The sequence below is a fragment of the Sciurus carolinensis genome, chromosome 3, assembly GCF_902686445.1.
Source record: "Sciurus carolinensis chromosome 3, mSciCar1.2, whole genome shotgun sequence".
Lineage (NCBI taxonomy): Eukaryota > Metazoa > Chordata > Mammalia > Rodentia > Sciuridae > Sciurus > Sciurus carolinensis.
Genome location: NC_062215.1, coordinates 3,780,114 through 3,808,053, shown reverse-complemented (window position 1 = coordinate 3,808,053; position 27,940 = coordinate 3,780,114). Strand labels below are relative to the sequence as shown.

Below are 27,940 nucleotides of genomic sequence, written 5' to 3'. Positions count from 1 at the left end.
TGATCCCCACAGAGACCTGGGGCGGGGCAGGAAAGGGGAAGATGTCCACCTCGGCCCAGGGAACATGTCCCTGGAGTTGCCCACGGCCCTGCTCGGGCTCAGACTCCCAGACACGGAGGAGATGCGGCAACCCCTCAGGGAGGCAGGAGCTGAGCCATCCCCCAAAGCAAGCACTGATCCTTCTGTCCCCCTGAGACCCCGAAGCCAGCTGGCCTCCCCGAGAGACTCTCCCTGGTCTCCCTGAAAGCCTCACTTCCTTCCCGCCTCCCACCCGGAGCAGAAGCAAGAACAGAAATGTGGAAGGGGATTCTGCTGGAAACGGAGATAAAATGCTCTTGCCCTCTCGGGAGAAACCCAAGCGCATAGGTGCAGGGTGGGCAGGCACAGGCGCCATCCCCAGGACCGTGTGTGGCACGCCACAGGTGGCTAGGAGAAAGGACGCCACCAAGGGCCAGCACAGCCGATCTGGGGACACCTGCACCGACTCTCCCCCTCGTCCTTCCGGCTACTCCCTGGACAGCAAGGCCACCCCTCAGACCAGCCCCTGAAGCCACCGGACCCCACAGCCCTCAGCAGATCCCCCTGAGAATGGTGAGAGGGGAAGCCAGGGACAGGGCAGTAATCAGCATTCCTGGGGTCAAGTGTCCATTCTTGGACAGATCAGCTGCAACCTGGGGCAGTGTGTAGTTGCCCAGTCAGACACAGCAGGAGAACATTGGAGACAAATGGTCACCTGGCAGCAGGGGACATCATCCATGAAGAAGCAACCAAAGTGAGCATTTCCTGCCTGAGTCACTGAACCTGGTCAGAAAGCCACTGGCTGAGCAGGGAGTCGGGGTGTGAGCAGGGAGTCGGGGTGCACGCCTGTAATCCCAGGGGCCCAGGAGGCTGAGGCAAGAGGATCACAAGTTTAAGGCCAGTCTCAGCAACCTAGCGAACTCAGTGAAAACAACTCAGTGAAACCCTGTCTCTAAATAAAATACAAACAGGGCTGGGGATGTGGCCCAGTGGTTAAGCACCCCTGGGTTCAATCTCCAGATCAAAAAAGAAAGAAGAAAAGAAAACCACTGGCTGCTCTGGCGGCCCAGACCCGGGCTCAGGTGAGATGCCCAGCTGCGTGGGCAGGGAGGAGCCAGCGGCCCCTGGACCCCATCGCACCTGCTCCCTCAGCAATCTGTGTCCCTCCAACCCTGGAGGTGCGGCCCTGGTCTGGCCTTGGGGTTCTGGAAGGCCCTACCCACCCCACCTATTCCTTTAGTTAGCCTGGCTAAGCCACCAACCAGGACACACCACTCTTGGGGACGTGGCTCGGTCTCCTCTTTGTCCATGTTAGCACTGGGCCCTGGTTCCTGGGTGATGACCACACATATGACCTCATATCATGGTCCACGGGCACCAGCAAGGGCCCTGCCCCCTGAGCTCCTTCAGGGTGGTGCTTGGGCACAGCACATCACACTGGGGGGACTGGGGCCTCGTCCAGTCTGAGGTTCAACACGGGGCTAGGCATAGCATCGGTCACCTAGCACATGCCCAGTGGGTGGTCAGATACAAACCCACATGATGTGGGCGGAGATTGCCTCTCCTCCCGCTTCTCCAGAGGAGGTGCAGCCCCCCGTTTCTCCGGGGTTGCCTCGGAGGTCCCTAGAGATCACAGTAGGCCACCCAGACGCTCCAGGACAATCGCCCCCTCTCCAGCTCAGCACTCTGGAGCCTCCATCCTACTTGCCAGGTAACGACCTATCCACAGGTTCGGGGGAGGGCGTGGGCATCTCCTGCCTGCCACACCAGCCCCAGGCCCCAGCTCAGCAGTGCTGGCTGAGTTCAAGCCTGGATTGGCTCCAGGGCCCGGGCTACCACTTCCCGGGGAGAAGCTTGCGCCGCCTTTGGGCCCAGCCCTGGCAGTGGGGGCCGGGGTAGCAGCTCTCCAGGTTATCTTTTCACTGCAGATGGCCACCCAGGGAGCATCCCAGGGGCCCCAGGGTGAAGGGGGTCAAGACTAGGAAGCTCTGGCAAGCCTGAGCAGGCCTGCGCCCACAGAGGCATGGGGCTCCTCCAGCAGCTTGGCCATGCTGGGCGAGCCCCCTGGGGGTGCTGGGAAGGGGCTGCTGCCAGGGCCTCGAGGAGGTGGGCTCAGGGCGTGGGGTGCTGGGGAGCACGGAGAGGTGGGACCTCTGGAGCACAGCCACCTCTGGAGGCTGGGGATGGAGCAGAGGGAGTGGGCTTGGTCTCAGACCAGCGCCTCCTCACGTGGCCTGTCATGGCCTCGTGGCTCTGGGCCTACTCCGTGCTCACCTGCAAAATTCCGAAGCTCCCAAATGTGGAGGCCGGGAGAGCCCACGAGTGAGGACACCGGCCGAGTCCCACGGCCTTACTGCCGGGAGCCAGCCACTCCTCCGTCCTCCCCAGGAGACGGTCTGCCATCTCTGTCCTCCCTCTCCTCTCTTATGGCCTCCAGTGGCTTCCCCAAGGAGCAGGCAGAAGGTGAGTGACTCCACACGCTGGAGGTACCAGGGGACCCAGCCAAGAGCCCTGGGCCAGAGCCGGCCACCGTGGAGGAGAGGCTAGCGGTGAGGAGGGGTGTGGGAGACATGTGGACAGTCCTAGCCTCCACCTCTGCGGGACTCGGGGGATGGAAGAAAGAAGAGCAGGCTGAGCAGGCAACATGGGGGACCCAGGGCAGGGAAAACAGCTGCCACCGGTGGGGCTGGGGGCCCCAAGCAACCGTGTCCCAGTCACTGGGCCCCAGGGCCCGAAGCAGGTCCAGATCCCCAGAAGCCCCAAAGCTCTGCCAGATGCATGTGACCAAGAGAGCTGGGGATTCTGGTGGCACCTTGGCCCAGGGGGACCCTGGGGTGGGGTGAAGGGTGGAGAGAGACGCTGAAGACCTGGGTGTGTTCAGAGAGCATCTGGTGGCTCCACAGACCACCCAGGGCAGTGCAGGGCCAGGCGGAGGGGACCCATGGCTGCTCCCCGGCTCTGCCTGTCCCTCCCTGCCTTCCCGCCCTCTCTCCCTCACCCTCATCTCTGGCCCTGTGTCCATCAGGGTGGCCATGTTCCATTTCCTGGGCCAGCACCGGGCGGTGATGACGCAGGTCTCACTTGAAAGAGGCACAGGCGGAGTTACCATTTCCTCATTTCTTATAAAAACAAACACGTCGTTGGTGCCGCCGCTAAAAAAAGAGCCGGTGGCTGGGTCTCAGGAAAGTACCTGGACGGGGCAGTCTGGCCTCCCCTGTCAGGCTCAGTCCCTGACTTCTGCTCAGATTTTTGGTGACCAAGCCCTGCTAACTAAATCCCTGAGAAACCAACTGACAGATGTCATTCATTCATTCAACCAGCACTTGTTGCTGGTGGCACACACTTGAAATCCAGCTACTTGGGAGACTGAGGCAGGAGGATCGCAAGTTTGAGTCCAGCCTCAGCTGTGAGACTCTGTCTCAAAATTTAAAAAAAGAAAAGAATAGAATTCCCTTGTATTCCCAGTACCAGAAAAAAAAAAAAAAAAAAAAGAGCCCCTGTTTGGTGACAGGCACTGTTTCCAGTGGGGCCCGGGGACCCCGGATAATAAGAAGCACATTCTGCAGTGTGTTGGAATTTGAAGAGCTCCCAGGGTCCCCATGCTGTCGCCCTCCAGACTCTCATTCTGGTGTTGGCAGCATTTGCTGGGGTGGGACCGGCCCCTGAAAGGTAGGCACAGGGTCGGGTCTCAGGCCTTAGAAGCTGAGGCGCCTGGGCACTGGAGAGAAGCCCGGCAATGAGACTGACCTTGGAGGAGCGGGTGGAGACAGCTGTCTGGCGCAGGGCAGGATGCAGTATATTCAAAGACAGGAGGCCCCAGGCTGGTGCTTAGCGGGGACAGAGGGAGAATGGTCCAGAAATATCAAGAGGATGCACACCTTCAACCCAGCGTCATGAAGGCTGCGGAGGACATGCCACCACCCAAGATGGCACCTGGGCAGGAGGGATCTGGTCCCGGAGGATGTAGACAATAGGAGGCTGGCTGAGGTGCCTGGGTTCTGGACAGGGTGGGGGGAGATGGGTAACAAACAGGAACTGTAAGGTGAACAGGGAGGACGAGGTGACTGGGGCTGATACAAACATGGTGGCAAAGTCCTGGTTTCCAGGGAGGACTATCTGGCTGAAGACAGATTTAAACTAGAGTTGCTGAGCACGGTGGTAGAAGCCACCAGCGATTTGTGAGACTGAGGCAGGAGATCACAAGTTTGAGGCCAGCCTCAGCAGCTTAGAGAGGCCCTATCTCAAAATAAAAAATAAGATGGCTGGGGATGTGGCTCAGTGGTGGAGTGCCCCTGGTTCAGTCCCAGGGGCCAATTAACAGAGTTTAAATCCCCTGAGCAACAGCGAAGCTCTGAAGCCAGTGTGTGTCCTCATAATGGGGGTCTAAGACTTCCAGAACGGCTCTGGTCAGGTGTGTAAGGTGCCCTGTGGCTCTCTTAGCAGACAGCAGCTGAAATGCCTGGCGTGTTCTCCCTGGGTGCTGGAGGCCACAAGTCCCGAGTCCAGCTGCAGGCAGCCCGGCTCCTGGAGGCTCCAGGGGAAGCCCGCTCCTTGCTCTGCTGGTTGTCCATCCATGTCTCTTGTCCTCTTCTTGTTAGGCCCCGCCCCAATCCAGGGTGGATTACTGAGGATAAGTAAATCACTTAACTTGATTGCCTCTGTAAAGACCCCATTTTCAAATGCAGTCCCATTCAGAAGTCCTGAACCCAGGGGTGCTTAACCACTGAGCCACATCCTCAGCTCTTTTTAATTTGTTTTTGAGACAGGGTCTCACTAGATTGCTCAGGGCCTTGCTGAATTGCTGGCGCTGGCTTTGAACTTGTGAGCCTCCTGCCTCAGTCTCACGCGTCCTCGGGTTTACAGGCATGCACCATTGCACCCGGCTTGGAATGTGATCTTTCTGGAGGACGTAATTTCACCCTGGACAGGTGATCTTCTTGCTCAAAACCAGACCCCTGGGTCTCAGGTGTGAGGGATTGTAATCCCCTGGGAGGGGACTCAAATTTCCAAGCTTCCAATCATCCTAGAGACAAGTCTGGCTGGGAGGTGGGGTCTTCCCGAGGGCCTCCGAGCCATGCTGGAAAGCAGACTGCTTGGCTGGGCCTGGATTAGGCCCCAGGCAGCTTCCTGTCTTCTCTTTCTTTTTTCTGCAGCTAGAGATCAAACCCAAGGCCTTGTATATGCTAAGCACATGCTCTACCACTGAGCTACACCCAGACCCCCGCGTCCCTCTTTCTTTAATCTCCCTTTGGTTTAGCCTCCAGTCCCCAGAGTAACCTTGACGTCACTTTATTATATTGAAAGTGTTCCATTTCACCATTCAAATGTCCTGATATAGAAGTTGCACTTTAAACTAAATGACAGACCAGGCTTTATTGGTGGGCTCGATGATACATAAAGAGCCACAAAAAAAGAGCACACACGTTAGACTAAAACGTGAATGCCCGCCAGGCGTGGTGGCACACGCCTGTAAAACCAGCAGCTCAGGAGACTGAGGCAGCGGAATAGCAAGTTCAAAGTCACCTCAGCGACTTAGGGAGACCCTGTCTCAAAATAAATAGTAAAAAGAACTGGGGCTGTGACTCGGTAGTAAGGTCTGGGGATGTGATTCGGTAGTAAGGTGCACCTGGGTTAAATTCCTAGTACCAAAAAAAAAAAAAGTGAAAGCTGTATTTTATAAATGGTCTGCTCTGAGGGCCTATGCAAATCAAGTTCTATTCATGGCCATTGAAATGGAAATGAGGGGGGCCAGTTTTTTCTTTCCACTTTATTTTAAAGTCAAGATCATTCCCCTTCAGGAAGTGAGCCAAAACCCAAAAGCCACACTTCAGTCCTGGACCCCCGTTTCACCACATGAAGTAGGCTCTGGCCCAAGACCATCTGTGGATGGATGCTGAGAAGGTCTCTTGACCCCAGAGGCCGAAATGACAAAAATATTAGTAGAGGTCTGTAAACCAGTGCCCAGAGAGTGACTTCCGCTCCCACTACAGATTTACTTTCTTCAAATAAGATTTTGCATGAAAACCTGTTTGGAAGAAAAGAAAAACATCCCCGCCCCTCCAAAATGGGGGTTGGTTTTTAGCAGGGCATGGTGGTGCACACCTGTAATCCCAGTCCCTTGGGAGGCTGAGGCAGGAGGATTGCAAGTTCAAGGCCAGCCTCAGTAATTTAGCAAGGCCGGAGGCAATTCAGTGAGACCCTGTTTCAATATAAAATATATAAAGGGTTGGGGGTGTAACTCAGTGGTTAAGCAGCCCTGGGTTCAATGCCCAGTACCTACCCACACCCCCCAAAAACCTGAAGTTTTGACAGAGACACAGATGAGGTCATATTTGTTGGACTCTGTGCTAGAGCTCAACAGGAGGCAGCTGCTGGCTCCCACTTCCGTCTCAACCTTACGCTGGCTCTTGACATGTGGGGCTGGATCATCCTCTGTCCTGGGGCCTATCCTGTGCATTGGAGGGTGTTTAGTGGCATCCCTGGCCTCCGCCCACTAGAGGCCAGGAGCACCCCATTTGTGACAGCCCAAAACCCCTGCAGGCATGGAAGTCCCACAGAGGTGCCCTGGAGGCACAGTCGACTGGCTGGGAACAGAGTTCTGGAGGGAACTGTGCCGAAGGCCAGAAGCCTCGGGCGTCCCAGGACAGCTCTGAAGAGCACCGCCCTCTGTGTTCCTCCAGCAGTTTGGCGGTTTCCAGGCAGCCCCGCAGAGCAAGGGTGATGTGTGCAGCGTGTGATCTTTAGATTCCCATTGGGATTTCGTGGGCTTGTCTCTCTCCTCCCCACCCAAGTACTGCATCCCTATTCTTTTCTTTTCTTTCTGGGTGATGCTTGGGGACAAACCCAGGACCAGAGTGCATGCAAGGCAAGCATCCCACCACTGAGCATCCCCAGCACCTCGGCTGCTCCTGAACGTGCCCTAGGGACCTGCCCTCACTGTTCTACCCCCACAGGGGTCTACAGAATCAGCAAGGGCCATGAGCCCCGCAGGAAGACCTTGGAGTTCGTTTGCATTGAGATTGGGAGAGTCCGGGAAGCTCACCACCAGTCTGAAAGGCAGGGGCCTGCTGGGCTAGGGGGCTGGGAGGACCCGGCCAGGGCAGGGGGTACTGTGGGTAGGGTGGGGAGCATTCTGGCCTCCCGTCCGTAGGAGCCCTGTTTCCATGAGGCTGCTGCTTCCTCCCTGGCCCAGCTCCCCTCCGAGTCTGCGATCCCTGCCCTCTGATGCCCCCCGTGGGTCTGGGTCACCCTCTGCCCCCGCCTTCTGACCATCCTTCCAAACCAGATGTGGATTCTCCAGGTGCACCTGCATCCCAGGTGCCTTGGTGGGTCTAGCATGACAAGGCAAGGGCGGACAGGGACGTGAGCTCCTCAGCCCACCGTCCAGACTCAGTCCTGAACTCAGGGCTGCTCCATCGGGTCCCTGTCCACCTTGTGCCTTACTTGTCCCCGTGCCTGTGAGGATAGCCACAGCTCAGTATCCTCAAGGAGCACCTGGACTGCATCACTCAAGGTCTACATCTTTATCACGGAAGGAGATCCTAGATCCATAGCCTAGGCCACACTTCAGGTGCCACATGAGAGCAGCTGCCTTTTAATTTGAGCCACTTGGTCAACAAATGGTACACGTCTGGTCTGCACAGCCGGCCAGGAGCGCAGTGTGGCTCGCACAGCTCTGAGTCTGGAGGTTGGCTCTGACGGTGGAGCCCTGCTCACCTGCACCCTCTCCACTGGTGCCTGCCAGCTGACCTGCTCACACTGGGAGTTCTCTCTGGTACCAGGGACTGAACCCAGGGGTGCACTACCACTGAGCCACATCCCGGCCCATTTTATTTTTTTGAGACGGGGGATCGCTGAGTTGCTCAGGGCCTTGCTCAGTTGCTGAGACTGACGTTGAATTTGTGATCCTCCTGCCTCGGCCTCCAGAGCCACTGGGATGATAGGCGGGCGCCACCGCACCTGGCTTTCCTGGAGCTCTTGTTGGAGAACATTCTGGGCAGGAAGAGTCTGTACCCAGGATGTACCCAACATGTTCTTTTCTTGTTTCAAGGTGAAATTTGCATAACAAAAATTAATCATTTTAAAGTGATAATTCAGTGCCATGTAGTGAGTGTATTCAGGGTGCGGTGGTTTATCTAGTTCCAAACTAGGTTTGTCACCCCAGAAGGAAACCCCAGACCTGCCAGGCAGTGACTCCCTGCCCCCTCCCCTGGACCATACTAACTATGGGTCTGCTTTCTCTCAGTGGATCCCGTTCTGGACATTTCCGGTGGACAGACTCATAAAATTTGTGACTGACAGACCCGTCCATGTTCCCCACGTATCCTGTTTTGTTTTTTTCTTTTGTGGTGCTGGGGACGGCACCCGGGCTCATGCCTCCTAAGCACGTGCTTTTCCGCTGAGCTACGCCCCAGCCTGCGCGCTGTTTAAGACAATAATGTTCTTTTACACGGATCAACCACGTTCTGTTTACCCACTCAACTGCTGATGGACATTCGGGCTGCCTCCTCCTTCCGGCCACTGTGAACGGCGAGTCTGGACGTGTGTGCGCGCGCATCTGCCGCAGGGCTTCAGAGCCCCGGTGCACGGAGGTGGAGTCGGAGTCAGAGGGTGATGCTTTGGCTTTCTTACGGTGCTTGGTTGGTCTTGCTTTCTTCCTCTCCTCCTCAAGCTGAGTCACCTCCCCGGTTTCACCCTGGAGATCTCCACTGCCTACAAAGCCCTGGAGGTGTCCCCCAGATGCGGAGTTCTCCTTGCCATGTGCCACACCCCGGGTGCCCCAGCTTGTCACCTACTTGCTCTTGGCCAGCGGGGACATCCAGGTGGCCAAGGTGGTGGTGGAGACCCCAAAGCTGGTCTTTTTCAACGTCAACATCTCGCTCAGGTCCAGTCTAGACCTGCTCACCGACTCCTGCCAGGCGGCCTCTGCCTGGGGCACCCACGGGCCCAGCACCACACTGGAACCTGAGCCCGGGCGGGGGGCATGTGGGGTGCAGATGAGCGGGGATCTGCTGAGTGGGCAGAGGGCCAGGGCAGGAAAGTGGGGACAGGCCCCGAGGCCACCCTTAGTTCCGTGGGACCTGGCCACAGGGCAGGCTGGGGGCCTCCGGGGCAGGATCTCCAGGCAGGGCCCTGAGGGCAGGTGTGGGAGCTCTGGAGGGTGGAGGCCGCCCAGGCCGACCTCCAGCTCAAAGGAGCCACTTCTCTCAGGTGACATCAGTAGATCTTCATGGCCACCAGAGCTGCAGACCGTCTGGGTCTGCAGAGGTGGAAGCTGAGCTCCTGAGGCTTGAAGAAGTTGCCTGGGGCCAAGGACCAGGTGCCAGGGCTGGTTTCAGACCTCTCTGTCGGGCTTCCAAACCTGCCTTCCTCCAGCTTGATCCTCACTCAGGTGAGGAACCAGGACCTGTTGCCTACCTCCCTGGGGTGGGACCAGGACCCCCACCCACTCTCTGCCCCACCCCTTAAAACCAACCACCCCTTTAATCCCAGCAGCTCAGGAGGCTGAGGCAAGAGGATTGCAAGTTCAAGGCCAGCCTCAGCAACTTGGCAAGACCCTATCTCAAAATAAAAAGTAAAAAAAAAAAGAAAAAAAAGGGCTGGGGATGTGACTCAGTGGTCAAGTTCCCTGGATTCAAAAGAAAAGAGAGACGGCCAGGAGAGACAGCCTAGGACAGGGCCTAGGACAGGGACACCCAGGGCCTGGAGCCCACTAGGTGGAGGTTTGGTTCCCGCGCCACTGGCTGCAGGGTCCGTGATGAGACGCTCAACCTCTGGGCCTCAGCTGCTTCATCTGAACCCTCCCAGGGGTCTCGAGGAAGGATTCGGTGAGAACTTTCTGTAGGCAGCAAGGATGAAACCAGGCCTGGGATCATTACTAACTGTAAGGATGTTTAGAGCCTTGGGCTGAAGATTCTAGAATCCAGAGTCCTCTAAGATAGTTCTTGTCCCCAAGGACCCTCATCTTCCAGTGAACGAGACAGGACTGTGTCAAAGGACAAAATCAGCACTATTTGGTATAACAATCCTCTTTTTTTTTTTTTTTTTTTGGTACCAGGGACTGAACCTAGGGGTGCTTCACCACTGAGCCACACCCTCAGACCTTTATAGTTTTTATTTTGAGACAGGGTCTTGCCAAGTTGCTGAGGCTGGCTTTGAACTTGCAAACCTCCTGCCTCAGCCTCCCAAATTGCTGGGATTACTGGCGAGTGCCACTGAACCCAGTTGAAATTCAAATTTAACTGGGTACTTTGTATTTTCATTTGTTAAGTCTGGCAACTGAAATTCACACGACACCAGAATAAAACCAGAAGTCCAATTGTGTGCTAGACATTGCAAGTAGACTAGAAGCCCAGCTGAGTAACGGAGTGGGTACTCTGGTGGGCTCCCTGGAGGCGGCGGCTAAGCCTCCATGCTGGTTAGGCATTTTGTAAGGAGGAGACTAATTGGGGAGGGGCTTTAAAACCTCCCAGTTATCACTATGCCACCCTCTCCCACCCTGCCAGAACCGATGTCCCAGCTACACCTTGCAGGTCCTCGGGCAGCCATGACCTGCCAGGCATCCTGGGGCAGCCCACCCATCACCTGCAGCCTGGCTGGGGAGACGGGCACGTCCACATGGAGCGGACGCTGCTCAGGGCAGCCTGCCAATTTCTCCTTCCTGTCATCCCGGATGTCAGACTAGTTCCAGTGCCAGGCGTAAACAGTGCCAGTGCCCACAGCAGCACCTGTGTGCTGTGCCCCAGGTAGGAAGGCCTTCTGGTTTCCAGAGGGGAGGGTGGCACTTCTGGGTGGGGGTCAGGATCCTGCTAGACGGTCCAGGCGGAGGGGTCAGGGAGGCAGAGCAGCAAGGACCGAGGATGCGGCCGTGCGTGCCCCAGCTCCTGCCTAAGGAAGCCCAGTCTGGCCACCTCTACTGCCCACAGGTAAGCTGCCCCTGGGACCCACCTTCAGGTTGGCCGGCAGCCTCACCTCCATCGCAGCTATGGCCTCTGGGATGTTGGGCTGGAAACACACAATGGGTGTCCAATGCAGGGAGGAGGAGAGCTGCCAAGGTAAGAAAGGGCCGGGTCAGTGGGCACAACTCCATGGTAGGCGTTAGGAGCCACCGTGCCGAGGTTCTGCTGAGCCTGACGCCTGACCCCGACCAGCTCACCCAGCCACCCTGCAAGGGAGGCAGCTGACCTCTGGCTGGGGCACTTTCTTCTGTTCCTCGTGACTCAGATGATGCCTCCCGGGGACCAGGGCCAGCCAGGAGCTTCTGCCCTCCATGGTAATCACATGGGTCAGTCTCTCCAGGTGGAGACAGGAGGCAGGGGCCCGGCCTCCTGGGGTCCCCTCTCCAGGACCATCACTTCATGGACAGGTAAAGTGACGCGGCCTTTGTGCTGTCTGCCCTCAGCACTGCAGACCTCTGCATGCTCCATGGTGGGCCTTCTGCCTTCTCAACTTCTCTCCTTGGCTGCTGGGGCCTCTTCCTGGCAAGTCTATCCTTTCCAGAGGCCAGACCAAGCGGAGCCAGGCCACCTCCCCAAGTTTCAGTGTTTCCTTCTGCATGGGATACAGACTGGTTCCACTGACCACGCAAGGGCCAGCCTCACCCTCTTGGTGATTCAGCCCCCGTGTTCAGTGGGGTGAGTAAGCTGCCCGCCTCTCCTCCTGCCCAGGGTCTCGAAGCGCCAGGCACCATAAAACTCGAGAGGCCTCTGGCGGGGGCGGCTGACAGGTGTGCTCTTCCAACCTGGACCGTCAGCTCCTTTGTCACGAAGGTGGTGACCAGAGACCCCAGCCCTGCCACCATGCAGGAGGACCCATCATCAGAATGAAGAAAAGCCCTGGGTGGGAAGAATGGACACAAAGCAACGGACACGTGAGACCAGCAAGTCCAGAGACCTGAAGGACGAAACGTGGACCTGACTGCAGGCAATGCAATTGTACTGCACTGGGGCTCCTGGGAGCAGAGGCACTTTGCTGCTCTGGCCTGGACCACATCACAAAGAGGGAGGGAGGGAGGGAGGAAGGAAGGAAGGAAGGAAGGGAGAGAAGGAAGAGAAGGAGGAAGGGAGAGAGGGAGGGAGAGAGGGAGGGAGAAAGGGAGGGAGGGAGGAGGGAAGGAGGAAAGGAGGGAGGGAGGGAGGGAGGGAGGGAGGGAGGGAGGGAGGGAGGAGGGAGGGAACACAGGGTAACCAAGAAGATGGATGTGTGCATTTGCTTCCCTATAGGAAATTTTGTTTGCTTGTTTATTTTTGTGGTTCTGGGGAATGAACCCAGGGGCACTCTACAACTAAGCCACATCCCCAGCCCTTTTCATTTTTATTTCAAGACAGGGCCTTGCTAAGTTACCCAGACTGTCCTTGAACTTGAAATAGTCCTGCTTCAATCTCCGGAGCTACTGGGATTACAGGCATGTGCCTCTGCGCCCGGTTAGGAAACTTTCTGCTATCTAGGCAAATGCTATGCCACTGAGTTACATCCCCAGCCCACTTTTAACTATCGACATGGATCCCACAACAGTGTGTTAAATATAAACAATAAAATTTTTTTAAAGAAAAAGAAAAAAAGGCTGGGCATGGTGGTGCACCTTGTAATCCCAGCCACTTGGGAGGCTGAGGTACTAGGAAAAAAAAAGCGGGGAGAGGAGAAGGAAAGAGGAGGAGGAGAAGAGAGGAGAAGAAAGGAGGAGAAGGGAGGAGGAGAAAGAAAATGAAAGGCCCTTGGGGGTACTGGGGCCTTCAGCATTTAAAGGGTCCACGGGAAGAAGGATATCTGTGTGGGCCCCTGTGTCCACCTCCCAGCAGCTGGTCACCATCCATCCGAGTGTCCACCCAGGTGTGGGGAGGAGGCGGAGAGCAACTGGCGAAAAGGTTCCTCCCCCAAACCTGCTTCCCTCTGCTCTGGTGGCTCAGTCCCCTGGCGCACCTCCCATTGGCCTACGCCCTCACCCTCCTTACCTGCCACTAGCAAAGGCTGTACTTCCTCCCTGGGAGGCAGCACATGGCCTCCGGGGACACCCCTGTTCCCACGGGCCCCAGTTCCTGCGAGCGCCAGCTCTCCCTGCAACTTGTTTCAGAGGCTCTGAGCCTTTTTTGGTGTGGGTCGGAGGGCGCCGGGAAGAGGGCAGAACTGAGTTAATCCCGGTCCTCTGCCTCCCTCCCTGGGAACCTGGGCTCTGTGTGCACACCGTGTCGGGCCCTGGACGTGTGCAGCCAGCGGGCCCAGCCCAGGAAGAACGAGGAAGAGGGGGTCCTCGACCCCACCCCAGGCTGCGCTCCAGAGAGGAGGGAGGAGCGCCGGGGAGGCCCCAGGCTGGGACCGCCTTTTGTTTTTCTTCGTTTGCGGGGCTGGGCATCGAACCCACCACTGCGCACCTAGGCGCGCCGCCCTTGCGCTACGCCGCAGCCCGGGACTTGGGGGCGCCAGGCGGGGCGGGCGGGCGCTCGCGAGCCCGGGTCCCGGGAGGCGGGACCTCAGCGGCGTCCGGCGGGCTTCCTGGAGGAGGGCCCGGGAGGGCGGGCCCCTCTTCCTCGGGCACTCGGCCGCCTCTAGCGCCGCGGGCCAGCGTCACCGGCTACCAGCCCCCGGGGGCGCGCCTTGCCGGAAGACTCCGCGGCCAGGCCGGCGCGCCGCCACCTGCCGCCGCCGCTCGCCGGGGCGGCACTTTGTCCTCGGTCCCCGGCGGCCGCCGGCCACGCCCCTCGGCCGGGCGGGGCGGGGCTCCGACTGGTTCCTGGCGTTCCGCGGCAGCGGCGGCGGCGGCGACATGGAGAGCGGGGCCTACGGCGCGGCCAAGGCGGGCGGCTCCTTCGACCTGCGGCGCTTCCTGGCGCAGCCGCAGGTGGTGGCGCGCGCCCTGAGCATGGTGAGCCGCGGAGCGGGCGGGCGCCGCGCGACCCCCGCCCGAGAGCGACAGGTGGCGGCGCCCGGCGTCCCGGGCCTGCGGCGCGCGCGGGGCTGGCGTCCAGGGGCCCGCCTGCCCTCCAGGGCCCGGCCCGCCGCCCCCTCGGGACCCAGGCCCGCCGCCCCGCACCCCCTGCCCCGCCGCCCCGGCGCGGGGTGCCCGGAGGCGCCGCGGGGAGCAGGCCGGTCGCCGTGCTGGCAGTGGGAGGGTCTTGGGGCAGCTCCAGAACAGGTGGCCCGCACGCGCGACTCCCCGCCGGGAGCTCACCGGGAGGGGACTTTCTGGAGCCACGCGGGGGCAGGGAGGGGGCAGCCTGGTGCCCCGAAACAAGTTCCTCCCGACGCAGGAGCAGGCCACAAGTCTGCTGCCCTCCCCAAGATCTGGGGACTCAAGTGTGCACCCTCCCCAAGGGCCCGCCAGACCCTCCGGTTCCAGGTTAAGGAGGTCCTTACCTATGGACAACCGAAACTGGAAACTGAAGGTGGGGGTGGCCCGCTGTGCACGGTGGGGATGGGATCCTTCCGAGGTGGCCCCTTCCGCCTGACTGGGGTCTGACTGGTTTTACCCTGGGCAGTGCCCAAGGAGCAGATGCTGTGTGAGTCGCGACGGCAGTGCCAGGAGTCCTGTGGGCACTCTGCTCCCAGCACCCAGGGATCCGCCTCCTTCTCCAGCTGGGGATAGGGCTGTGACTACTAACTCCAGAGGCCTATTGAGAGTTCCCTGGGAGGACCTGCAGGGCAGGGCAGGGCTGGGCAGGGTCCTGGGGGGTTTCAGGAAGCCAGTGTCCACTGACTGGTCCACATCCTGCTGAGGTGGGTGAACATGGGCAGTGGCCTTGAAGTCAGAAGGTGAGGTGATGTGGGGCCATTCCCACTGGGCTGGGTCCCTCTGGCGGTTCCAGTTGGTGGTTCCCCACACTGCCCAATGTCTCCAGGGGCCTGAGCACAGGGCTGTGTCCCTTTCTCCCTCCTGGTCCCACATCTGGTGCAGGCAGGGCCCACTGTGAGGCGGGATACCAGAGCGCCCTGGGAGGGGAGAGACCAGGATGCTGTAAAGGACACAAGGCCTTGTAGGGAGAAAGCTGGCTGAGGGGGAGTTGTCTGGGCCAGGGAAGTTAGAGGGGTCAGGACTACTGCTGGAGGGGCGTTCAGGGAGGCGGACCCCAGGAACATTGGCATGGTTTTCCAGAGGTGGGGAGCCCTTTCACTGGGGTGTCCAGGCAGAGGTTGGCACAGTGAAGATGCAAGATGATGGGAAGCGGGGACTCCAAGTTCAGGTGCTGGACTTTGTGGCTGTCTTGTTCAGGACTCATCCTCCGTGGGGTGGGTGGACTGCCTTTCATCATCGTTTCACTGATGGAGGTGACCCTTGCAGGCCGGCAGCGGGCCAGGGCACTCTCCTCCAGGAGATCCCTGCCTGGTCCCCCTTGTTCCCTAGTCCAGGAGTCCCCCTGCAGGGCCGGGATGCTAGCCTCAGGGTCAGCTGTAGTGGGAGCGTCCCTGGTCTCTGGGTCTCAGAATGGTCCCCCCTGGATGTGTCCCCACAGGGGCTCATGGGTGCCACCCCACCCAGCGGCCTTCTCTCCTCCCCTTAGGTCTTCGCCTTGATCGTGTTCTCTTGCATCTTCGGTGAGGGCTACAGCAACACCCCCGAGTCTTCCCAGCTGTACTGTGTGTTCAATCACAACGAGGACGCCTGCCGCTACGGCTCCGCCATTGGCGTGCTAGCCTTCCTGGCCTCGGCCTTCTTCTTCGTGGTCGATATCTATTTTCCCCAGATCAGCAATGCCACTGACCGCAAATACCTGGTCATTGGCGACCTGCTCTTCTCAGGTATGTCTGTAGGAGTGAGACGCCTTGGCCCTAGGGCTCTAAGATGAAGGGACTTGGGAGGGCTGGGCACCAGGGCCTGGAACCCCAGCCACCAGAGGCTGAGGCAGGATGGCACGTTGGAGGCCCTCCTCTGCAGTTTAAGGAGATCGTGTCTCCAAATAAAAAAACCAAAGGACTGGAGGTACAGCTCAGTGGGAGAGCACCCCTGGGTCCAATCCCCAGTGCCAAGAAGAGAGACTTGGGTGGGAGAGGGCGCAGGGTCCCTAACCCCACCTGAGCAAACAGGCTTTTCCTATTTCCTGTGTACCCTGGCCTGCGAGGGAAGGCTTTCAGATGGTCTGCTGAATCCTAAGGGTGCTGGGGTTGAGGTGGGGCTCTGGCCCTGGACCTCCGTCCCCTCAGCCTCGTCTCCAGCTCTGGGCTCACACATCCTGAGGCTTTGGGAGATTCCTGCCTCAGCCGCTGCTTCCCCTTCCCAGCTCCCTGGAAAGCCCCTGCCGCTCAGCCCCTTTTCTGTCCTTTCCCTAGCTCTCTGGACTTTCCTGTGGTTTGTTGGTTTCTGCTTCCTCACCAACCAGTGGGCAGCCACCAAGATGGAAGATGTGTTGGTGGGAGCTGACTCAGCTCGGGCGGCCATCACCTTCAGCTTCTTCTCCATCTTCTCCTGGGTAGGTAGCCGGGCGGCAGGCAGGTCTTGGCCCTCGGTGAGGACTGAGTGGGAGTTAGAGGTCCCTGTCCTACCTCAACTTCGGGTCTCCCTGCAGGGCACACTGGCTTCCCTGGCCTACCAGCGCTACAAGGCCGGAGTGGACGCTTTCATCCAGAACTACGTGGACCCCACCCCAGACCCCAACACAGGCTACGCCTCCTACCCCAGCGCATCCGTGGATAACTACCAGCAGCCGCCCTTCACTCAGAGCGCGGAGACCACGGAGGGCTACCAGCCGCCTGCTGTGTACTGAGGGGGCAGGGGAGGCGCCCAGGGCCACGCCTCTGCCCTGGACTTTCCCCCAGGCCTGCCTCCTGGCGCTGCAGCCCCTCCCCTGGCTCCCACCTGCTGCAGCTGACAGCCGAGGGGGCCGGCCTCCGCAGCCTGCCTGTCCCTGGCAGAGCACACCCAAGTGCCTGTGCCCACAGGGGCTTTGCAGTCATCACCCACTTGGGCATTTTTTAGGAAAGGGTTTTTAGTTAGACGTTTTCTCATTGCCTTTTTTTTTTTTTTTTTTTTTTTTTTGCAGTGCTGGGGCTTGAACCCAGGGCCTTGCATATGCTAGGCAAGCGCTCTACCACTGAGCTACACCCCCAACCCTCCATGCTTCTGATGGCTTGCTAACCCCGCTGGAGTGGCCAGAAGCAGGACGGTGTGGCTGATGTGCCGCTTTGCCAAGGGCCCCGGCATCCCCATCCTGAAGGAGCCCAGCCCCGCCTCGGGCTGCAGTAGCCAGTTATTTGGATTTTCTGCCAAAGACAGAGGTTGGGAGCCCTCACATCCGTGTCTGGTGCTGGCTCAGGCTCCCTCCTCTTCACTCAGGTCTGCCACCCTTGTCCCTTGCCTGGCCTCAGGCTGGGCCAAGCTCACTGCTGAACCCTCTGGGGTCACCACTGTGCCACCCACCTCTGGGCTGGCTCCCTCCCTGACAGCCACAGGGGTGGGGCTGCTGCCACCCCAGGCAGGGCTGGACAGCACTTCCTTCTTGCTCCTCTCAGGGCAGCAGGGAGGGATTTTGCCTGATGATAACACCCAGCTTTATGTAAATATTCTGCAACTTTAGTTAGGGGGCATGGGGAGGGCATGGGCACCCGCACTATTCGAATGTACTCAAAAGCCTTGGGAGAAGATGCCCTTGCCCTTTGGTTGAGACTGGATTGGAGATGGAATAAATGGTTTTCTTTCAGTTTCCACCGTTTCAGCCTCGGGGAGAATCCGTGTGGCACCTGCCCTTGGGGCCTGGGCTCCTGGGCTCGCATTCTGAGTGTGGCCTGGCAGTGCCTCCTGCACGCCTAGCAACCCACCCCCATCCTCACGCTGCTCCCCAGCACCCAAAATAGCACCTGTGCTCAGCTTGTAAACAAGACAGGTTTTTCTGGACTGCCCCGCCAGAGCTGGGGGTTACCTGGGAGCTGCCCCTTGCCTTTCACCTCCTCCGCTGCTGAGTGAGGGCTGCCACGGAAGGGTGGCAGTCTGGGCCTCTGGACCCTGCTGGGACATGGCCAGGAGCAGACCCACGTCTGGCAGGAGACACACAACTCCTTCCCCTTTTGAGCCGTTACAGAAGTCAGCAGTCGGCCCTGATAGTTTCAAAATCCCAAGCTTGTGAGCTGCAGGCTTCTTGAGCACCCTCAAGGCTGGGACAGAGCAAAGCCCCCTGCCACACTGGGGACCCGTGTGTGGCCCAGACCTAGCAAGAACACCCCAGCCCCATTGGACCTGACCTCCAACGGTGCTGCCCAGAGCCCACTCTCTGGGGCAGCTGAACCATCTCCTCGGCTCCTGAACGATCAAGTGTCTGTCTCAACCAAAACCTGACCTCCTGGCCCCAGCTGGCAGCCCGGCACATCACACCCTCCAACCAAGACCCAGGCTCCTTCACCCATTTTTGTCTGGAAACCAGCCAGCCAGCCAAGCAGGCAGCGTGTGAGGACGTACTCCCTGGTCAGAGATGAGTGGCAGCCGCGGGGAGAGCCCCCTCCCTGTCATGTGGGTGCTGTCTCTACAACCCTGGGGGCCCAGGCCGGAGATGTCCCCAGTCACCGGTGCTTTTTCTCTTTTTTTTTTTTTCCTGCTGCAATGGGTAAAACGCCCAGGGCCTTGTGCAAGCTGGACAGGTGCTCTACCACTGAGCCACACCCAGCCCCAGCTCGTGGATTTTAATATTAGTTATTAATTTCATACAATAGTGAAAAAATGCATGGCCTTCTCCCTACCTTCCCTCCTCCTGTAAGAAACAAGCCCCTGGGGTCAAGCCCCAGCAGGCTCGTGCCACCCACGTGAAAGATGACGTCATCTGCAGAGCACAGGAAGGGCTTTCAGCCCAAAGTGCAGCAAGGGGTCAGGAGCACAGGCGATCCTCGGAGGGGGCCGCCGGAGTCTGTGGGGCTGCAGCTGACGTGCAGTGCAGACTTTCTAGGGAGAACAGAAACCCAGCAGTGACAGCCACCAAAGGGGAAGAAGCCGGCCAGCAGCCCATGTCACAACTGCATGCTGCTCTGCCCTCAGCTGCAACCAGACCCCAAACCACCAGACACACAGGCTCCAGCCCAGGCGGCCTTCCCAGCAGCTGGGAGGAGAACTGAGAAAGGGCCCAGGAGTCGAGGAGGGAGCCGTGACCGACACCAGGCAGGAGACGGCAAGTCCCACGCAAGTCCCACAGGCACGGGCCCTCCTGCCCACGCCCAGGCTCCTCAGGTCACGTAGCGTGCAGGCCAGCAGCGGGGTCTGCAGAGGGTCCTGGGCCCCTCAGTTGGTGGGGCTGCACTGCAGGATCTGCTGTGGGGCAAAGAGCTTCCGGACGGCAGCCGTCTCCCCTGCCACCCCCAGCGCCGGGCAGTTCTCCTTGTTGTCCAGCCCGGCAGGCTGGACAGAGGACTTCTTGAAGTAACACAGGCGACACACGGAGTGGTACTTGTCAGCTCCACCAATCACCTCAACCTGGCAGCAGGGACATGAAAGGGATGAGGAAGGGCTGGGGCTGGAGGGAGCCGCCGCCCGGCCCGCCCTGCAGCAGAGGCCGCCTACCTCCTTCTCCAGGCCCAGCCTCTTGGTGTAGGCAGCTTCCCGGAAGCACTCCATGCACACAGCGGTCAGCTTCACCACGCTCTCGGCCAGGGGCACCAGGTTCAGGATGGTGCCGAAGGCCTGCGACACCGAGGGCGGGAAGCGCTCAGTCACCTGCCAGGTGTGCTTCGCGGCGACACCTTCTACCCGGAACACTGGGTCCGGGAACGTTCGCCCTGCCCTCGCTTTCCCCAGGTGCCACCCCCTGCTGGCCCTCTGCCAACTCAGCGCCTGCAGCAGCGGATGGCACCCACTCCTGGGCAGACCATCTCTACATAGCCCCGTGCCCACTGAGGCCCCTTTCTCCTCCTGGTCCCACCCCGAGACCTGGGCCAGGATTCACCTTCCTCTGGAAAGTCCCGTCCAGCGCGGCCACGATCACTGTCTTGCCGGAGTTGGCCATGGCCTCGCAGAACTCCACAATGTCGGGGAACTGGAGGGACATGGTGAGCGAGCTGGTGCCAAGCAGGGGGCCAGTACATCCACACAGCCCCCAGCTGTGGACAACGGGCACACCCACCACTGCCCAGCAGTACCCAGGTACCAGGACCTGGCACTGGACTGCTGCACCTGGCAGGAGCATCTCCACAGGAAGGAGAGCCGCATCCTTCCCTCACCCCGCAGAAGGATCCAGCCAGACAACACCTTGCTCTTGGACTTCTGGCCTCCAGAAGCATCAGAGAATCAAGCTGCTGCCCTGCTTAAGGTCCTGAGGGTGCCCCAGGAACCGAATGCAGGTCACCCTTAAAATGGACCTTCAAGGAAGTCAGTGAGTCAGGCAGCAGGAGCCCGACAGTGCCAAGTCTCCCACCTGGGTTGTGCTTCTGCATCTCTGGGGAACCTGCAGGCAGCCATTCCTTTATTTTTGACACCAGGGACTGAACCCAGAAGGGCTTAACCACTGAGCCACATCCCCAGCCCTTCCTGTTAAGAGCTGGCTGCCCACAGCAGGGTTGGAGTGAACCCTAGCACAGATGTGCACTGGCATTCAAGGTTCAAGGGCAAAGGCCACCAAGGACGTGACAGCAGTGGTGGATGTGACAAGTGAGACAAGAACAACAAAGTCCCAATGGCAAAAGACTAAACAAAATGCCACAGACAACATCCAAGCAGGGACACAGGAGATGTGCAGATGATCAGGGGATCAGTCAGCTGTTTCACCTCCACCAAAAAAAAAAAGAGAGGAATGGGCGGAACCCTAAAGAGGCAATTCACCAGAGAAATAAACACAAACAGCCGACACACAGGGGGAAAGGTGCTGGCCCGTTAGCACTCGGCCATGAGAAACAGCCAGGTGGCCTGTGCACACCCGGAAAAGGCCCAGCAGGTCTCACCTGCCCTCGGGCCTCTGCCATCTGCTCTCCAGGTCACCCTTCAACACTTCTGATTCTTCCCAGGTTTAAGGCCCAGCTGGCCTGCAGCCCCTGGCTGCCTCTCCACCCCAATGTCTCGTCACACCTCACTCCTGAGACAACCGCAGGCAGGGCCTTCCCGGCTGCTCGGAGAGCCACGGATTCCTTCAGGCCCTCTGGCCACCCCCACAAGCATGTCCCCGCCTTAACCCTCCAAGCCGCTTGCAGGTCCTTTAGTTCCAAACAGTGGTCACCATCTGACCTATGTAAGCTCAGGCAGAGGCTCCGGCTTGTGTCCCCAGCACCTAATGCTGCTGCCCCGCAAGACAAGCTTAACTTACTGAGTGAGACTGGATGGCGCCTGGGCGAGCGGCTCACAGAACTGTCACAGCATGAGATGAACTCACTAAAAATACCCACGCCTAGAGATCAGAAGGACCTAGGTCACATGTTTCTTTTTCTGGGTGGTGAGAAAGAGAAAAGCAGCCCCCAGCAGCCAGAAGCTGGCCTGGCACTTAGAGGGCTCTGCTGGTGGCTACAGTCAGTTTTGTTTTGTTTTTGTACCGGGGATTGAACCTTGCGTGCTCTACCGCTGAGCTACACCTCAGCCCTTTTTATTCTGAGGCCTGTTGAGATGGGATCTAGCTAAATTGCCCAGCCTGACCTTGAATTAGCGACCTGTCAGGCTCAGCTTCCCCAGTTCTGGGATTATAGGCGTGACCACCAGCCTAGCTAAATGGTTGATTCTGTGAGCCAAAACTAGGCAAGGCCACTCTGACCGGGACGAATCAAGACAGGGACAAGACCCTCTCCAACCACGTCTGAGCAGACAAGACACGGCCACTATCTAAGCCAGAAAGCAGCCAACGCCCTCCTGCTGGCTACTGGGAGCAACCTATTTATACAGTGGTGGCCTCCTTCCCGCCCACCCTCACCTTGGCGGGGGGGGGTGAAGGGATCTAGAATCACCTTCTAGATCCCAGAGGGCATCTGCTCAACATCAAAGCCATCCTCCAGATCAACCCCACATTCTCCGAGCCCCTCACCGAGGGCCAGTCCCTGTCTACCCTGCAGCAGGCAAGAAAGCCAAGCTGTCAACCTGAGGGGTATTCCTGGTGGTCTTCAGCTTGAAGTCACTGACACAGCAAATGCTGAACCCTTATGTATGTGCCTAACCTTTCCTGGATTAAGCCTGTGATGTGTGTAGCAAAATAGAAATAAAACACAAAAAGTTAAAAAACAAAAAATTGCCAAGCAGCTGCTGCCTGTACTGTGAACACAGCACCCTGGCTGGGGGCTTCAGCAGACCCCCCTGCCCGCCACTGCAGGGAGGAAGGAAGGGCCTTTTTGGTTCCGTTTTACAATAGGAAGACCCTGGACTTCTGTAAAGAAAAAGGGCCCGGAGGCTGGGCAGAATGGAAATGTTTTTCTTTGCTTGTGTGTTTATTTTTGTGGTGCTGGGAATTGAACCAGGGCCCTGTGCAGGCCAGGAGTGCTCTCCCACCGAGCCACGTCTCCAGCCCGGGTGACGTTTTCACACTGGGTGTGAGAGTCACTCCAGGGCTGAAACACGGGGCTCTCGAGTGAACACCAGAGTTTCCCCAAGGCTGACTCTGGGTCCTCAGGTCCATACCCCAGCCCAGCCCAGCTCACCTTCTTGCCTGGAATCACTGTACTCAAAAGCATATCAGGGATCTAAAATGTGCCGGGCATGCCCAAGGCAGGTGGGCAGATGCCAGCTTCCAGGGGCAGAGCGGGCACTGGCAGCTCTGAGTCCATTTCACAGGGGGAGGCCCCACCTGTGTGGGTCGGGAATCTGTGACTTATCAACAAGCCAAGCTTCTCCCTGCAGGGAGCAGAGCCAGGTTGCGTCTGGTTAAGGGGCTGTGTTCAAGCTGTGGCTTCGGGTCAGCAGAGGTGATGTGACATCTAGACGCCCATGAAAACCCTCACCTGGGGTGTCCTCCTTTCCTTTGGATGGGACCCCCCAGTGACAGTGGCGAGCCTCAGGGGTGGGTTCCCATCAGTCGAGTTGGAGCCATGTAGGACCATGCAAGTGAGAAATAAGTTCCTATTGTGTGTCACACTTTTCTCAAACCACCATGTGGCATACCTTGAATAGATTCCATCTTTCCTGGACAATTAAAAAAAAAAGTCCATCCCTCCCAGTCTCTGGAATGTGGGGTGCATTTGTGGTAGCAGCGTTTACTGCCCTCTCTCATGGACTGGAGTTGAACTTAAAGCCGCCGCCGAGGGGATTAATTAAGCTAAGCCCCATTGAGAGCAGGCTTGAGTTTCATTCATCCAAGACCTGCAACAACAAAAACCCCGAAGCACAGGAAGGGAGCCCGCAAACTCCACCAGAGAACGTGCTTCTGAAGAAACGCAGTCAGCTGGAGAAGCCGAAAACAAGACTTTTTAGACAAACCAGGGAAGAACAAGAGATTGAGGGCAAAACCAAAAGAGTAAACTGCTAAGCTTCCCCTGGACACCTTGTCCTCAGAGACTGGACAGATTGCCAGCAGTGCCCACACCGTGCAGAGCAGCAAGGCCAACCGACTGGGCGTTCGCCACCCAGCTTAAACCAGGAGGTGAAGGAACACGTTCTCACCCCCCCACCAACACCTCCTGGCTGTGAGAACTGCAGAAGGACACACTTCAGCAAGGAGGAGAGGAACCCGCCAGGGACCAGCAGAAGCAACAGGGATCCACGCAAAACGCCCCACACACCAGTGTTGAGAAATCTGGTTTCTTTGTCCACTAAAGTTTTTTTTAAAGATTAAGATTTTTAAAGATTAAAAAAAAAAATCCTACGTGACTACTACAGGACAGTAAGGTGCGCTGACACTAGGTGAAGCTTGTGACCTTGTCAGTGAAGAGGAGGAGACCTCCGAGTCAGCAGGGGACAGGGGCCAGGACAAGCCACTTACAAACTGCCCCTCGTCGATGCCGATGACAGCCACGCCTAGGGCCTCCTGGGCTGTGTCCCGGAGCAGGCAGGCGGGCAGCGCGTCCATGGTGTTCCTGATGAGAGAAAGCCAGAGTGTGGGCAGGGCAGGGGAGGAGCCCCAGGACCAGAATGCGGGGAGGTACTGCCCTTGTCGGGCACCCCATCTGCAGAGCGGCCCTGCTGCCTGGCCTGGCAGAGCTCCAAGAAGTAAGTAACAGGGAGACGGCTCTGGGAGAACACAGGACCGTGTTCAGAAGGGCATCTGTCTAAACAAGTCGTTTTCCCTGGATGCTTCACCCAAGAAATCAGCAAAGTCCAAGATGAAGCGCAACGGAGCTTCAAAGCTCTTCTGTTCTCTGGTGCATCGGGGAGCAGACAAGGCCAACCTTGGTTTTTGTCCTTTGGTGGTGCTGGCATGGAATCCAGGGCCTCGTGCATGGCAGCCCGAGGGAGACTTCTCCATCAGGGATAGACACATGACACCTTTGGGGCCAAGAGAATTGCTTTCATTTCTTTTACAATCCAGACTAAGTTGGCCTGGGGATATAACTCAGATGGTAGAGTGCTTGCCTCGCATGTATAAGGCCCTGGGTTCAACCACCAGCATCACCAAAAAAAAAAAAAAAAAAAAAAAAAAATCAGAATAAGTAAGTAAATATAACCTGGCTTGGATTTTATTTGCCTGTTTTTTTGGTACCGGGGTTTGAACTCAGGGGTACCTGACCACTGAGCCATATCCCAGCCCTATTTTGTATTTTATTTACAGACAGAGTCTCACTGAGTTGCTTGGCACCTCGCTTTTGCTGAGGCTGGCCTTGAACTCGGGATTCTCCTGCCTCAGCCTCCTGAGCCTCTGGATTATAGATGTGCACCACTGTGCTGGCTTTATATCCCTGCTATACTAAAATACAATTCAAAATTTTACACAGGAGCTAGGGGTATAGCTCAGCACCAAAAAACAAAAAAATGTATTTTCTTTTAGAGGAAAGGGCCCACAAACTCAAGTGTCCAGGGCCCAGGAAAGCCAGGTGGCCTTAGGCAGCCCATGAGCACCAACTCAGGTTAGGAGGTAAGCTCCAAACCCAGCCAGCAGGGCAGGGACCCACAATTCTCTCCCTGTGATACCTCCAGAAGATTAGGCTCTTTCTAGGATAACACGGCTCCTTGCTGGCAGAGCCAAGACGCAAATAGCCCGGGGCCAGGCCTGGAGTGTGGACCTGCTGTCACCCGGCTGGGAGGATCCCACCCAGCCGTGTATGTATGAGAGGCATGTTTGGGAATGTTCCAGTGCCATTAAACACTGTGCACCCACCCTGTCCCCAGAGCCAGGCCTTTTCTGGAAAGGAATGTGGTGCCCTGTCCTCTGCCTCTCTAAATAGTTTCTATGTTTTTCTACAATGTTGTTTTCTTCTGTTCCCATTTCTGCCTAATCTTCTGAACTAGACTTCAGAGAGGGTAGTTTCCTGAAGGCTCAGCAGTTTTTAGCTTTATTTGTAAAAAATAAAGCACTTCACAACTACTACTTAGTTATTATCTTTCAATAATAACCTTCACGATCTGGGAAGAACATGCAACGATATTTTGTGCATTTTAAATTCCATCTTCCCTCCCCAAGCAGACAAGACCAGAGGGAGGACAGGCAGCAAGCCAGCTGTGGCTTCGGCCAGGGTGGTATCTCTGGAGCTTTGTCAATGCCAACAGCCTGTGAGAGAGTGACACGTGACCCCCAGCAGGGCTCTGTGATCTGACCTGTCTGGAAGGCACACATGGTAACTGCCCATCATCTCTACTGCTTTCACTGTCCTCTTGGGTGCTCATCCCAGCCTGGCAGTGGACACCATGGTTAGGGACCAGCAGGAAGAAAACATGAGGTAAATGACCTGCATCAGCCAGCCTGGCCTGGTCGGAAGGGTTGCTTGCACCCCGGCACTCACTCTAGGCCGGGCCTTCTCCACTTCAGAACCCCACACGCCCACCCCAGGCCATGCACTGGGCAGCTCTCTTCTTCAGACAGCCAAGAGCAACCCTGGGATGTAGCCCCAGGACATGTGGTTCAGCGCAGTTCTGTCACTGGGTCACGTCCAGAGGACTGGGGAAAGGGTGCCTCTGGCTCACAACACCAGCCCCGCTCTGCTGCCAAGGAACTAAATTTAACTTCTGCCCCAAGGTTGCAGGCGGAAATGTTCACAGGATTTAGGCAGATAAACATAAAACCCGGAAGCATGAAGGCCACAGGTGATAGGGAGCCCGCTAAGGACAGATGACCAAAACATAAAACAAGAATCAATGCGCATGCCAGACAAAATCTATTTTCAGCCTCCGCACAGGTGCAAACTCTAGAGCAGGGTTTCCCAATATTGTTGGGGAACCACTGGGCACAATGGTCATTTGGGGCCTGGTCTTTCTGAGTGGCAGGGACTGTCCTGGGCAACACAGAATATGTAGCAGTATTCTTGACCTCTACCCATCACAAGCTAGAAGCATCCTACCCCTCTTCAGCAGTGACAACTAAAGATGTCTCTAGATGTTGTCAAATGCCCTGGCGGGTGGTGTGGGAACCTCCACCACGGCTGAAAACCACTGGCCCCAGGCCTAGGCCACCTTGCTGGGCACCTGGAGGGAATCAGAATTACTAACAAAGCTGTCAGTGTGTTCTGTGCCTTGGGATTTTCCAGAACAGGATCAGAGGGAGCAGTGACTGACCGGTCATGAGTGGAGAAGCTGTTGCTGTAGCGAGTATCTTTGGCATACTTGATGACAAGGCACTTGTACTGGGCGATCTGGAAGCGACGCACCCGCCTCATCAGCTCAGTGCTGCAAGAGTAGGTCAGGAAAGGTCAGCGTGCAAGGCAGCTCCCCATCGCCCTCTCGTGGTGCACAGCCTGAACCCCACCACCAACCAAGAGCTGAGCGTGGGAAGAAAGGGCAGGGAGTCTACTGTTTGGTTGAGACAGACCCACATGAGGGCTACTGGACATCACTTGGGAGGCCTGGCAGTAACACCTGCAAGGGGCTGGAGGCCAGAGAGCTCTATGGGTAGGGTGGCCAGGAACAGCGCTCAGCCGGATGGTCCCGGGAAGGGCTGGAGGTGCAAAGTTCTTAGGGATACAGTGGGGACTGTGCAGAGGCCAGCTGCATTCTAGGGTCATCTCATCCCAGAGCTATTCAGAGTGAACACAGTTCTTCTGAGTTAACTTCACAAAGCCTTTTTGGGCAACTTGGAAAACGCCTGCTTCTGGATCCAAGAATTCCGACTCCGGGCTTCACCATGCGGCCAGAAGCTTGGGAATGGTCCCTTGCCTGGGGGAGCAAGGCTCCCTGGCTTCAGGTCATGCGGAGTGGGTAGTAACGAAGTTTCCTCGGCCACATAAGGAAAACAGCTACGGAGAAGGGGCGTCCAGACACTGCCTGGACACAACTGGACGCCCTTCTGAGGACGTGGCAGGGTGTGGGGGGTAGTGCTAGGCTGTAGCCAGCTGTGGCCGGCTGCAGGAAGCCTTGACCTGGAGGGCGGGCGCAGGCTTCCTCTGGGACCAGATTCCAAGGAGGACAGGAATGCGTGCGGGAAGGCGCGGGCCAGGCGGTGCAAGCCATCTTGGAGGGGACCTCCCAGAGGGGCGGCCGGCCGGGATCGCGGGGGTCCCGGAGAGAAGGTCCGCCGCCCGAAGGACCATTACCTTTTTCCTGAGAACATGGGCCCGAGAATCACCTAGGAGGGAAGGAGAAGTCACTGTGGGCCCGCTCTGCGCGGGCACCACCACCCCGACCCCCGCATCCCCGGGCCCCGCACCTGGATCTGCCCCCGGATCTTGCTGGGGGAGCCGGGCAGCACGGTGGGTAGATTGACACAGCTCATGGCGTCTCGGAGACCACCTCACCACTCCCAGCGTCCGAGATCTCCTTGCACTACACGCCCGCAGGTTCCCGCCGATTTGGCGCTCCTACCTTTAAACCCAGCGCACTGGCCAATCCGGAGCCGGCGCCGCCGCCCCGAAGCCAATCAGCGCCCGGCGGAGCCGGCGGGAGAGAGCACGCACTCGGTGTGGCAGGACTGGGACTGAGCGGGGCGGGAACCGGACTGGGAACCAGGCGGGAAGGGGCGTGGCGGGACGGGGC

At 58.0% G+C, this 27,940-nt stretch overlaps 3 protein-coding genes across 5 annotated transcripts; 2 read left to right on the top strand and 1 right to left on the bottom strand.

Annotated features, from left to right (window-relative positions):
* Positions 1-3,866: 3,866 nt before the first annotated feature.
* C3H17orf99 (chromosome 3 C17orf99 homolog) lies at positions 3,867-11,876 on the top strand. The gene is given in 6 exon segments (XM_047542794.1): positions 3,867-3,981; positions 8,758-9,033; positions 9,284-9,409; positions 10,524-10,709; positions 10,944-11,072; positions 11,242-11,876. Coding segments are annotated over 6 exon segments (885 nt in total). The 3' UTR covers positions 11,295-11,876.
* Positions 11,877-13,213: 1,337 nt separating this feature from the next.
* On the top strand, positions 13,214-17,645 carry Syngr2 (synaptogyrin 2). 2 transcript variants are annotated; one of them, XM_047544759.1, is made up of 4 exons: positions 13,534-13,876; positions 15,510-15,747; positions 16,276-16,415; positions 16,512-17,645. In XM_047544759.1, the coding sequence occupies exons 1-4, from the start codon at positions 13,778-13,780 to the stop codon at positions 16,707-16,709; spliced, it is 675 nt and encodes a 224-aa protein (XP_047400715.1). In that variant the 5' UTR covers positions 13,534-13,777; the 3' UTR covers positions 16,710-17,645. The 2 variants fall into 2 exon arrangements, with proteins under 2 accessions (XP_047400716.1, XP_047400715.1); XM_047544760.1 differs by lacking the exon at positions 16,276-16,415 and having other exon boundaries at positions 13,214-13,876.
* Positions 17,646-18,600: 955 nt separating this feature from the next.
* Positions 18,601-27,866, bottom strand: Tk1 (thymidine kinase 1). Of its 2 annotated transcripts, XM_047544757.1 has the most exons (7): positions 27,615-27,866; positions 27,502-27,533; positions 26,528-26,638; positions 23,805-23,898; positions 19,866-19,955; positions 19,484-19,603; positions 18,601-19,396 (listed from the first exon to the last, which is right to left on the bottom strand). In XM_047544757.1, the coding sequence occupies exons 1-7, from the start codon at positions 27,678-27,680 to the stop codon at positions 19,205-19,207; spliced, it is 705 nt and encodes a 234-aa protein (XP_047400713.1). In that variant the 5' UTR covers positions 27,681-27,866; the 3' UTR covers positions 18,601-19,204. The 2 variants fall into 2 exon arrangements, with proteins under 2 accessions (XP_047400713.1, XP_047400712.1); XM_047544756.1 differs by having other exon boundaries at positions 18,601-19,603.
* Positions 27,867-27,940: the final 74 nt, after the last annotated feature.